At 37.1% G+C, this 12,652-nt stretch overlaps 1 protein-coding gene across 2 annotated transcripts; it reads right to left on the reverse strand.

Annotated features, from left to right (window-relative positions):
* Positions 1 to 4,312: 4,312 nt before the first annotated feature.
* On the reverse strand, positions 4,313 to 11,879 carry LOC107818243 (phospholipid:diacylglycerol acyltransferase 1). 2 transcript variants are annotated; one of them, XM_016644196.2, is made up of 7 exons: positions 10,784 to 11,879; positions 9,675 to 9,897; positions 9,218 to 9,501; positions 7,753 to 8,077; positions 6,015 to 6,274; positions 5,078 to 5,572; positions 4,313 to 4,763 (listed from the first exon to the last, which is right to left on the reverse strand). In XM_016644196.2, the coding sequence occupies exons 1-6, from the start codon at positions 11,218 to 11,220 to the stop codon at positions 5,089 to 5,091; spliced, it is 2,013 nt and encodes a 670-aa protein (XP_016499682.1). In that variant the 5' UTR covers positions 11,221 to 11,879; the 3' UTR covers positions 4,313 to 4,763; positions 5,078 to 5,088. The 2 variants fall into 2 exon arrangements, with proteins under 2 accessions (XP_016499682.1, XP_016499683.1); XM_016644197.2 differs by having other exon boundaries at positions 4,313 to 4,931; positions 10,784 to 11,682.
* Positions 11,880 to 12,652: the final 773 nt, after the last annotated feature.

The raw sequence follows: 12,652 nt of genomic DNA on the forward strand, positions 1-12,652 counted from the left end.
CCGTTTTGTGCAATACTCATTTGGTCTTGAAAAAGCTAAATTGGGCAAAACCACTCTCTGACCGAGAGGTATTGAGTGAGTAATTGAGAGTTGATAGCTATAATACACTCCGATCAACAAAACAGGTATTAAGATTTATATCCCATTAGGCTAACACCTAGGTGATGGTCATAGCCCTAGGCTTTTTACAAACTTGAAAAACAACAAAAATAATTATCTTAGTTTTATTTCTTAACTTTGCAATCTTAGTTTTAAAAATAAAAAAAGAAATAAAACCAATTTGTGGAAGTGTAAATTAAGATAGTTCAAACTCACGTACTAGAATATATACTCCAAACTCCCATATAAACTCCATGTGGATTCGATCCCGACTATTTGTTGGGTTACTATTATTGCAATCGACCGTTTTATATCCTTGTTTTGAGGTGTGATTTGGACGAGATCAGTGGTCAATCGTGAACCGACGAGATTCGGTCTTATTCACGAAGTAGTAGAGGAGGGTCATAACCGTCCACAACGATGGGTGGATTTGCCCGAGGCACACCTCGTACCTCTTGTAAAAGTTTAGGATGATCGGGTCTATTGGGCCCAGTGTGAAGGGATAAGTGTAAATACTTAAGTACCCCTCCACATGGGTAGTGACGACGTCCTCGATCCCGGGGACTACTACGTTCTTGCCTTCCCAATGGGGTAATGAACGCCGACAAGGGAGGCTCGGAGGCTGGTTCATTAGCAGCCATAATGGAGGAAGCCGTTTCGAGGGCAACCACCTCAGGGGCGACCGATTCAGTACCAGCGGCCGGTTGAGAAGATGAAGAGGCAACTTGTTGAAGAACAGTTTTCGATGGTTTGGCCATTGTCATCTGGGGGAGTGTTTGAAAATTTGAGGAAAAAATGGAAAGTTTTGGAAAAAACGGATTTTGAAAATGAAGAACAAAATGTGAAGATTTGAAGAAAATTAGGGCAGAGATCTAGAGATTGCTATGGAGATTGGAGAACAATGATAAAGATATGAAGGTTTGAAGAAGGTTTTGATAATGGCTGGAAAGCTCGAAAATAGCGGTTTGGTCGGAAAGTAAAAAAAGGACAAAGGAAGGAGGCTTTTATAGGAAAACAGCCGACGCTTCGCATTTGGAGGCAACCTGCCGGTGAGCGACACGTGTTCGAAGTCAGAACGACGCGATTGATGGGACGTTTCGGCTCCCTCGTCGTAACGTACGAAGGAAGGAACCGGAGTCATCTGTCGATTCCCATAGTTTCGGCAAGCCTAATCTTTGAGAAATGAGGGAACTATCTTTATATGGGTAAAACCGAACCTACTGAATGACTCGATTTTTCGGTGAGTCAAACGGAGCTGGAATGTGATCATAATGAATCAGAGTCAGAGAGAGGAGCCCCTCGTATCGGGGCTCGGCAAAAACATTTGCCCTCGGAGATATCGGGGCCATATCCTCCAGGTCCGGTTTGAGGATTGAGACTTCGGAGAGCATTACCAAACAGTTGCACACGACTAACAAAGGGTCGCGATGTCTGCGCCCAACCGGATATAACGACGTGAATCTCGACCTGTATCGGTAGAAAATCAGTGATTAGCGAAACAGAAGATTTTTACCTTTCTTAGAATTGTACTTGGGGTAAAACTCTTCCACTATATAAAGGAAAAAATTTATTATTCATTGGACACATTGTAACACGCATATCAAGGCGATTTATTTTAATTCTCTTTGTTGTTCAAAGTTCTAATTTCTATTCTTAAGTTCTTCACAAGTACAAGCTTGGGATCGAGGGCAGGTTCCTCATCAAGCTACCACTCGAGCTTGGAATCACCCCTATCATTGATTTGGCCATTTATTACGTCTTTCATTTGCTTAATCTAACGTCATTAATCACTTGTATTGAATTAATTCATATATCCTTAAAACCACAAATAAATTCAATTGTTATCCTTTTTTTAAGGTAAACAATACACCATATGATTTCCGGTATTAAACGTCCCACAAGTTATGCAAACTTTAATAGCATAAACCAAATATCGTATTAGTTATATTGAGATTAATTAATTATGCAAGATTTTATGCTTGAACGCCTCACAATCCCGTATTTGATTGTTGATAAATGATGAGAAATGTTTAGGTTCAACCTTATCAAATCAAGCTTTAATTTAGAAACTTGAACTTTTTAAATTTATTTTGTTTAATAACTTTATAAAGTGTGCCTGCACTTACGTGACTCTTTCTTATCCATTTCGATAGACACAAGGAGAAATTGTTACCCTTAACAAGTTAACGTAAGATAGATTCATATAGATTATAATATTTCGAGTGAAAGGGAACCTTTTTTATATTTATATTACAGTAATTATAGTTTCCTATATAACTCATACTTAGGTTCGTAATGTTTATGTTTATTTGGTCGCAACAACGTGAATAAAAGAAGATAACTTGAAGTAGAATTCATTTTTAAATAGTTACTAGTTCTCTCTAAATAAACATAGGAATTAGGAACCTAAGTATGAGCATATAGGAAATTTGTTTAACCTATCGAACATTAAAAAGGAATTTTCATCATAAGATCTTGTGATAAAAGCCAAAAACTCAATTCCCTATTTAGAGATTACCCATCTAGAGACGAGTCCTAACATTTATCTTAATTGTATCCTTTAAAACACTGCACGTCAATGTAAATATATCAAAAATTGAAAAAATCCCCCCTCAATATATTAAACTTAGTTTTTTAAAGACTGGGAGAAACATCTGCCTCGCATTCGCACTAGTACTAGTTAATTAATATTCTCTCGGTTTTAAAAAGATGAACATATTTGATCGTGCATGGAGTTTAAAAAGGAACAAAAGATCTGTGGTCTAAAATAACTCATAGATATTTATATGATCATAAATTATCTCATTACGGATAAAACGAATAGTTTAATGCTACATTATTTTTAAATTTAAAAAGGAGTCACTATTTCTGAAACAGACTAAAAAGGAAACAGATACACTTTTTTTAAACGAAGGAGTAATAGTTAACTAAGTCAAAGTAGAGAGAGAAGTAGTTAAGACTTGGGATTAATGCTCGACAAAAAACTTAAAACAATATAACAATTATTCACTCCGTTTCAATTGATGTGATGTAATTTGATTCGGCATAGAGTTTAAGAAATTTCTTTTTTTTTTTAAACTTGTGATATTAAATATTGCTTAATATTTGTGTAGTCATAAAAGTTTATCATTAGAAATAAAATAAATAAAATTAAAATTTTAAACTTAAATTATATAAAAGTATGTCATTAATTCTCAAATAAGAAAGTTGACAAAGAAGGGCAGTTGGTAGGGGGTTGTCTGTATATCCACGCAATAGTAGGAGTAGTTGTGAAAAGAATCAAAATTCTGGGCAGAATTTTTAACGTAAGAACAGCAACATAGGCATCGGAAATCCGGTGATCTTTTTATGGCGGTTTTGAGGTGACTAAACGACAGCCAAATAAGGACAAATGTTATCCAAATCCCACTGTTTGTCGTTTTTGGCAAAAGTGATGAAGTAAACCTCACTATTTAAACCAATTAAAATGGAAGTGGAGTTACTTGTTAGGCATTTAAACAGTTGGGCATAGTAAATATGGGGTACTGCCACCTTTTGTTGGCGATTCTTTTTTCTTTAGTTCTATCAAGAGGTTCATTACCCACGTAAAAGTCAGACTAAATTCAGATTCGCGTAAGAAATCTTATATTGAAAGTAATGTTTCCTAACAAAGACAACTTCATACTAAGCGCTTGAATCGAAAACTTCTAATTAAACATACAGAGTAGTTACCACTCCATCACAACACTTGTTGGTAAGGCATGACGATTCAAACAAAATAAAAAGATCTATTTGCAAATTAATGAAATCCATTACATGTGCCTTTCTTAATAACGAGCTAAACCAACATGAAATGAATTACTCGTTAAAAGGTTAATATTTGATTAAATTTGTTGAAGTCGAGTTCTTACAGTTACTTGGGGTTCGATTCAGAGTTGAAGAGATTTGCGGCAACAGAAAGCAACTTTCCGATTCGGCATAGAGAAATTAACACATAATTTAGCATTTTTAATGATACAAGAAACAATTTTGTGACTATACTTAGCATTTTTAATGATACAGGAAATAATTTTGTGACTTTACTAATATAACGGGTAAAATTAGATTATATGTATGAAATTAACCCCTTTTCCGTAAGTACTTCAAACGCATTTTTCAAAGACAGATGTCACTGACTAGGGAACTTGTGGCTGGGAAGGGATCAAAGTTGATTGCATAAAAGTAAATAGAGGTATTTTCGGCTATCATCAGTTTTGTCTACCCAACTTGAATAGAAAAAAGATAAATTGACTGATTACATTCTTGATACATAAACCATATAATAGGACGGATAAATACTTCCTTATCTAAAAGCAAATCAACCAGTTCTTGGCTGCTTTCGAATGTGTGCACTAAGCTATGAAGGACATAATTAGGAATAATTACAGAAAAAATCAATGAATGTCCAAAATTCTAGGAACATGAAGTTCTGCAACCTAATGATGGTCAAATTCAAACATAGTGAACATGGCTGCAAACATGCATGCTCCGCGCAATATCTACAGTTCGAGGACACTGAAGTAAAGCAGCTTCAGGTTTCCCGGTTCTTCAAATACAACAGATTTTTCAGCAGGGAGACGAGAAGCCAGTTGTATTGCAGAGCAGCAGCAGCTCGCGAAAGCAATTGATTACGCACACATGAAATTCTGCGTACAAAAGCACCATCCTAAGTTGTATGGAGCTACCACCAATATAGTAGTAAATAACTATCTTAGCTGACATCGATTCATTCAGTTAAGAAAATGAAGCCTTCATGCGCCAAATATAGTATACTTCCAAGCTATAAAAATTGAAGTGCACGATTTTCATGCAACCTATAACCAGTGAAAGTCAAAAAGTGGGTCCTTTCATCAGCCCATTGTTCTATTCTTTTACGTTTTCTAATCATAACAACAAAAGAAGGAACTTGAAACCAAATAGCACCAGTCATATTGTAAGAAAGAGATGGCATAAATCTCACCATATGAAATGTTAAAGCTTCAGTTTAATCCTTTCAGACCACTTGAAGATATCCGAGTACACTTGATCTCCTCCCAAGTCTTCTCCAGTAGCCCCAGCAGCTATTCTGATGATATCTTCAATCAGTGCAAAATTTCCCATTATATCAACGTGAGCACCACTTTGCGTTCCCCTGCCCTCTAAAAGATTAGCTGGAGGGGCGTGATTGTACTCTCTTATAAATGTATGGATGCCTGATGGATTGAATCGGGTCTTTCCTCTCCACCCTTTCGCACACATGTAACCTGCACTTAAAATAGGTACCGTTTCATCCCCGTCAGTATGAAAGACACCACCTTTCAAGCAAGGACTTTCATTTCCACCCTCGGCCGAAGAATCTATCTGGAAAGGAATATAGCAATCTCCAGCAGGACTAAGTTTGTATACATATGCTCTTTCAGTTGGAATTCCAACTCCATACATTGAGAAGATTTCCATCCCTGGTGCATTGGGCAATCTGTAAATGGAACATAAGACTGAGAACTAGCTATAAATATGCCAAATAGATTGCTGTAACATACAATGAACTAACTCAAGAGAGATGGAAGAGCATCTTTTGCAACATGTTCTATGAACTACTACTTGCAAACACAGAAGCAAGCATTAATTGCCAAACTGGAACTTTGGGACGGAAACTGATAGTGAAAGTTGACAAGATGGAATCATATTTGCAAAAGAATGTTTGCAGCCCCTAGAACCCTGAAAATATTTCACCTTTATATCTACGTTATACAAAAAAAATTGGTGAACCAAAGAGGTCTGAATCTCAGTTGTGTCCTTAATATATTTGCATACTCTATAGATGGGCTTCAAGTCAAGAAGATAAAGATCGGAGCTGGCCTAAGAGCACGGACATATCAGATCAAAGAATAAGTCTATAGAACAATTTAGAACCTTACTTTGTTTCCAGGGGATTTGACCAATATTTGTAGTGTTCATATTTTTTGTCATCCAGATCATCAGCAATTCCATATGAAAAATGAGCACTACCACGCTTCATCAACTTTGGTGCAACAAAATGAAGAAGATCCAAAACAGATCCAGCTGTATAAGCTTTGTAATCTGCCACAGCTTTGACACCTCCAATACCCATATCATGGTACTCAGTCCACACATCACGACAAGTTGAATTAGCATGACTTTTACCTTTGATAGCATCCTGAAGAGAACCGAACAATGGACAGGGCCAGTTAAAACTTATTTTCTTATTATCTTTGATCGCTTTTCGGTGCACCCATATAGCCCCTACTTGTGTAGAAGATTGGGCGTCTTTTGTAGAGAATCATGTTCTGATGTAAATTCTCTACTTTTTGTATACTTCTTGTATACGGGAGTTTTTCCTCCCTTTTGATTAATACAATTTACCTTATCAAAAAAAAAACTTATTTTCTTATTTCTAAGGAAACTTAAAACTGGAAAAGCAGAAATGACAGTCAGAATAGTTTGCTGATAACTACTGCATATGGAAGTTTAAACAAACTAGCCTAGAGCACATCTGTCTATTGGAAACAGCCTCTCTACCTTCACTAGGTAGGGGTAAGGTCTGCGTACACACTAACTTCCCCAAATCCCACATGTGGGGATATACTGGGTATGTTGTTGTTGTAATGTAGAGCACATCTGAAACATGATAAAATCAATTCATGGATAGTTGAATACATCAAATTTGGGATGAAATAACTGTTACTTCATGGCAATCTGCAATACCACGTATAACTCTAGACTCTTTAGAATGTGTTATACATGCCAAAACTACTTCACCCAGCAACAGGATTAGCCAAAGAAATATCACAAGTTTCCTGATATGCACAGTGACAGTAGATAGTCTTAACGAATGAAGAATTTGCAGTGTACAACTGTGCTTAACAGCACAGTTAATCTAACTAATGACTGCATAAGTGCTTATGTTTTTTAAAAAGCTGATCAAACGACCAATTTTGCATTATGACCTGTCTTTAAAGACAGTTACAGAAAAAGAAAACATCAAATGAAAGATCCACCTATGAGAGTACTTGCACGTTTTCAACATAATAAAAATTACAAGCTATCTTTCGACTCCAAAAGCTTGATAGAATCACCAACATAATTGAAACTACTACATAAATATGAAACTAGAATCACCAATAGACATTCCAACTAGAGGCTTATATGAAAGGAAGATTTTCTGTTATCACTCAATTTGTGTCTCGTATCACCATGCCTTTCCCATCCTCTACATTAGAAGATAGAGCGAAGGCTACATATGCACTGCATATGGAAAACTGACATATGAAAAAGATAAATATATATTCCAACTAGAGGCTTATATGAAAGAGAAGATTTTCTGTTCTTGCTCAATTTGTGTCTCATATCACCACGCCTTCCCATCCTCTACATTAGAAGATAGAGTAAAGGCTACATATGCACTGCATATGGAAAACTGACACACGAAAAAGATAAAGGTATATTTCACTCGTTTGTGACAGCCTGACAGGTACTTTTTAGTCGGCATATGAAAGTTTATGTCTTAGCATCTGATCCTACTGGTAGCTAATGGGTTATCATGTTATTTTGGAGCATGATAGTTTAAATAGTATTGTATTGGCAATATAAATCCTTGACAGTAGTTAGTGAAAATTTAAAATTCAAGAACATTACTCTGAAGTCAATCCTCTCGATCTCTGATGAGTGTAAATCAGCTACATGCTTCCCAAATGATATTATTCTTCCATACTTCACACGAGTAGCATTAACCGACTTTCTTCCCCTGTCACTCTCTGCTGTCTGGGTGCTGTTGTTCTTCGGCTTCTTTTCGTTACACTCATAGCCTTCTTCTGGGGACCAATCCAGCCCGCCCCAGATAGTGTCTCCGCCTTTTGGTATCATTGACATTGTTGAATCCCATGTACGAGTCATTCTCATTACATGCTGTAAAGTTTGAAAATTGAACATTTCACTTTCCAAAAAACTTGGGGCCATAGACCTGCAGAAGGGGCAAATTCTACTTCAGCCCAGGAATGCCTCTTGCAGATAAACAAAAGACCAGAAACTCCAAGTTAGGTGGCACATGAAATAAACTACTTCTGCATGCATGCATGTGAACAGTACATTCCCTTCACAAGAGTATGCAAATACACACATTACAGGAGATGAACTGATCGAGAAAAAGGCATCAGAATAGTTTCATAGAGGAAATTAACTAGTTGTTTTTAAAGGGTACAAAAAGATTAACTCTTATTTTTCTCTGTACTTTTAACACTAGGAGCATTATTGTGGTACATCTAACTCTAATCGGGCGAAGTCATGATATACAACCTCAGTTATTCAGAGGCGACTATCAATAAGAAGCAGTAGGAACAGAAGGCTAAAAACAGTGTCTAAAATTGATTTAGTATCTTCGTACTTAATGGAGCACAGATTCAATTTCCATCTCTCTCCATTTAAAACTGTAGAATGCAAAAGAAAAGGCAAAGAATTTCTTCATTCAAATCTAACAGATGCAATAGCACATTGTGAAAGACCAATAACATTCTCTTTTATGAAGCTATGACAGAAGACAACCACAAAATTGCTTAATCAGATGAAGGAAGAATTGAGAGAGAAACTAGTAGCACGAGGAAAAACCTAAAAAGAGAAACAGAGAGGTTGAAGTGATCTTTTGGCACGGTATCGTTTGTAGACCATTTTAGACATCTGAAGATATTGCCATATATTACTGTATAACAAAGCAAAGAGGCCTGCACAGAAATTCTCCCTTGAACTACATCATATGACTTTTATTCGTAGGTAAAAGTTTTACCTGATTGCAGGTACAACATTATCACCAACAGGGAAAGACAAAGATCCTTTCTGAACCAAAAATATAAAGATAAGCCACTTTTCTAGAAAGGGAGGAAAGGAGCCAAAACTACTAGGATCTTTGGCGTTGGGAACTTGTTCATTATACGAGAATGCAAGTTATAAACAATTTATCTTACAAAGAACATCATCAAATTACATACAACTATCAGACATCTCACAAGAAGAAAGACAAAGGAGCGGTACATAACATATTTTAATAAAAACAAGACTTCATTTTTTTTTAATCAGCAAAAGTCAGACGATTCATTGAAGAGAAAGAAACCTGGCAGCAGCAATATCCTTGGCTTCAGCTGAGAATAATCCTGAGACTGCTTTTGGGACACCCAAAAAGGGGCCCCCAATGTTCATTACGGCTTTTATATGTTTAGCACACCAATCAGATCCACCTCCTCCACCCATTGGAGACGGTGCCTCCACCCATTTCATGAAATGCAAGAAGTATAAAACACCCATTGAGTGCGGAATTACAACCACCTTCTTTCCACCACTCGAAGCCACCATGAGTTCTACGTTACTTTTAATCCTGCTTAGAGTTTGATCTCGCACCTGTAGATTTTGAATAAAAAGATGTGTTATTAGATTGCAAGGGTAGCTGCTAGTTGGGATGATGGACATATCTCGTAATTCAGAACAGATGTTGGAAGGAAACATCCTCCAGCAAATTTTACATCAGAACAACAACAAAAAACGCACATATGCTGCAGTCGGAGTCACAGTACCTCAGTGTTCTGGAATGAGATTCTCCAATCATAGGCAGCCATATACATGTTCTTCTCCTCATATCCGATGCGAGCCAAATTGGCAATTAAAACGGCCCAAACGAAATAACCTGGAGCAAAGTAATCAGCTGCGACAAGTCCAGAGACAGGTCTAATCCTTATACCAGAAGGATCTAATCCAGTTTCATTATCAAGTGACATATGCTCCACCCAGCAAAGAGGTCTGTATTTTATTGGACAAAAGGAGAGCTTTTGTTATGTATTGTAAGCAAAAATTCAGAAGCAGAAGATTCAGTAATATCTCAATTGATCTTCATCGACTATTATGGTTCCAACACTGGAGAAATTTAAAGCCTGACCAATAATTAGTCAGTTGGCGTTAGATAACCCTGATTGGTTCACTCTAAAGCAAATTTCACTTCCAATCGACCAAACTAAGCAGTGAAATCACACTTTTTCATTAGCAAGACAAACAAAAGAAAAGATTTAAAGACAATAAGGATGCTTTATTTCCAAACTATGAATTACAAACTTGAGAACCTAACCACATACCTACTTTATTTGCCTCATTAGCCTACTCCACCTAAAGGCATTTGTTTGAAAATTGCCAAAAACAGAGTTTGCAAAAACTTTTCAGAAAGCTTAAAAAACTAAGTTTGCAGAGTCTGTTTTTGATAATTTTCTAACAAATGCCATATCTCCCACCAATCCAATATCCATTTTTTTTTTGGTCGTTTTTTTAGTGAAAACTGAACAAAGAAAAAGGTAAAGGAGATACTGAATACTAATAGCCAACAATAGTTGTTAACTTCACAAGAAACTGTCAAGAAAATACTATTACTAGTAAAGAATGAATCTTTTAGGCTGGTAATTAGCCAATTTCATGATAAATCCTCACATTAAAGTAAAGAATGATTCTTTTCAGCTTTCAGAACCTTTCAATTAACGACTAAGAACACCTTTCTTACGTAATTTCCCTGAATAACATCAAAAGATCCTTTTCACTTACCCAATTTTGATGCACAAATAAACTCCACAACATCAAAAATAGCTAAAGCACACAAATTGGAATGACTAAAAAAAAACAAAAAAAGAGAAAAAGCTAGTACCTTTTGTACAATTCACCAAAAGTACCACCCCAAAGCCTCTTCCTAAACAAACCTTCAGCACACTGATGTCCTTCCCACAACTCAAGTCCACCAGTCACAATTCCCGGCACAAATACAACCGGATGTTTAGCTCTTAACCCTTCTTTAGCCAATTTAACTCCCGGCGGGTCCGGCAACGGCCCCGTTATCGCCTCCGTTACATACTGTGGGAACGACGCCGGCATTGCGTTGAAAAGGAACAATAACAACCACCATATCGAACATATACAACCTATAAACCAACAACATCCGTCCACACATCCACATCTCCTCCTTCTCCTTAACCTCCTTGAACCTAAATTATTCTCCTTATTCTTATCCTTAAATTCTTCGAACTCAGGCTCTGAATCCGAGGTTTTTTTGGGCTCTGTGCCCTTCCTACGCCTTAGAATCGACATGTATGTATTTTTTGCTATAAATACACGTAACAGGTACAGCTGAATTAATGAATACGAATATTCACTGTTTCAGATTTCTAATTATTTAATTCATGAACTGAATTTATATAATTGGTGTTTTTAATGACTGAAAGTGAAAGCTGCAGTTAACAGCAGCTTGAGATGAGAATCAGCTCATTTATTCACCTCTCAGCTAATCAAATCTGAAAACTCAAACCCTAGGGCCTAGCTCTGCAAAACATATATGGTCATATACATACAAATACACATGTATGTATATTGTCAGAGCAAATAATATTATTAAGAAAAAAAAACAGTTTCTATAAATACAAAAAGAAGAAGAAAAATACAGATTTGTATTCCCTCAAAATAGTTTTGTATGTATTGTGTATATATAGGTGGCGGAGGAGGTGGGGGTAGGGGTGGAGGTGGGGTGGGGGGAGTGATCGGAGCAGGAATCCCGGGGAGGGGATGGAAGCGGAGAAAACTATAGAAGGTGGAAGAGAGATGAGAGGTGGGGTCCGTGAGTGACACGTGGAGATTCTTAGGAGCTTCGTGATGTACTTTGTGATTGATTCTCAGCCGTTGATTGAATCGGTGGGGTCAATTTAAGGTTATTTGACGGTGGGGGATATGGTTTTTAATTATGGGAGAATGGCAAGAGGAGGGAGCACGTTAATTAATGAAATTGGGATATATATATATATATATATATATTTACCACACCACATGAGGCGTTTCTCCAAGCTATTTTTATCTTTCCAAACTCCATAAATCAGCGGCACAATAGACAGCCCAAAAGCAACACAAAACAGTCTAGTACAAGTCAAATAACGCTTCTGAGGACCAACCTCCCCACTCATTCCCGCTTCTGCACCAATTGCACCGCATCTGTGGAAGCGCAGGTGCAGAAAGGACCTCGCACCTGCGATATCTGCTTGCTTCCTACTTGACCTCTTCTACGGTCTCCTTCTCGCTTATTCGGGATCGTACCCAATTTGGCACCTATTTTTATAACGTAATGTTGTTCGGACTAAAGAATGCCGGTGCCATTTCTGTTCTGTGTAAAAATGTAAAGGACTTGTTACGAAAACTGAATGAATTGGTTAACAAAATAAGGAAAAGAAAGAACTTTCTTCTTAATTATCTATATTATATTAAAAGCACGAAAGCCCTTATCGAAATATCATTCGTCATAAATCAACTATAAGGCATAAATTGAGTAGTAAATGGGAGAACGGGGCTGTAATACTCAAAACGACCGGCCGAGTCGGGTCAAGGGACCCGGGACCAATCGGAAGGCGTGGGCTATAGCACACGAAAATATGGGAATCGGGCGGAATTCCAGTTTTTTTGCCGTAAAACGCAAAACAACTAGGAACGGTCAAGGCGGGGCGGTAACTATGGTTCCTTAGGTCGTATTTCATGGCCC

This window comes from Nicotiana tabacum, chromosome 2 (genome assembly GCF_000715075.1).
Source record: "Nicotiana tabacum cultivar K326 chromosome 2, ASM71507v2, whole genome shotgun sequence".
In the NCBI taxonomy this organism is placed as follows: Eukaryota; Viridiplantae; Streptophyta; class Magnoliopsida; order Solanales; family Solanaceae; genus Nicotiana; species Nicotiana tabacum.

Coding starts and splice junctions, on each gene's coding strand:
- LOC107818243 (XM_016644196.2), bottom strand. CDS start 11,220: ATGTCGATTCTAAGGCGTAGGAAGGGCACAGAGCCCAAAAAAACCTCG. Junction 9,502..9,674: donor TCTCATTCCAGAACACTGAG/GTACTGTGACTC, acceptor CAAAATCTACAG/GTGCGAGATCAAACTCTAAG. Junction 6,275..7,752: donor TCGAGAGGATTGACTTCAGA/GTAATGTTCTTG, acceptor GGTTCTCTTCAG/GATGCTATCAAAGGTAAAAG.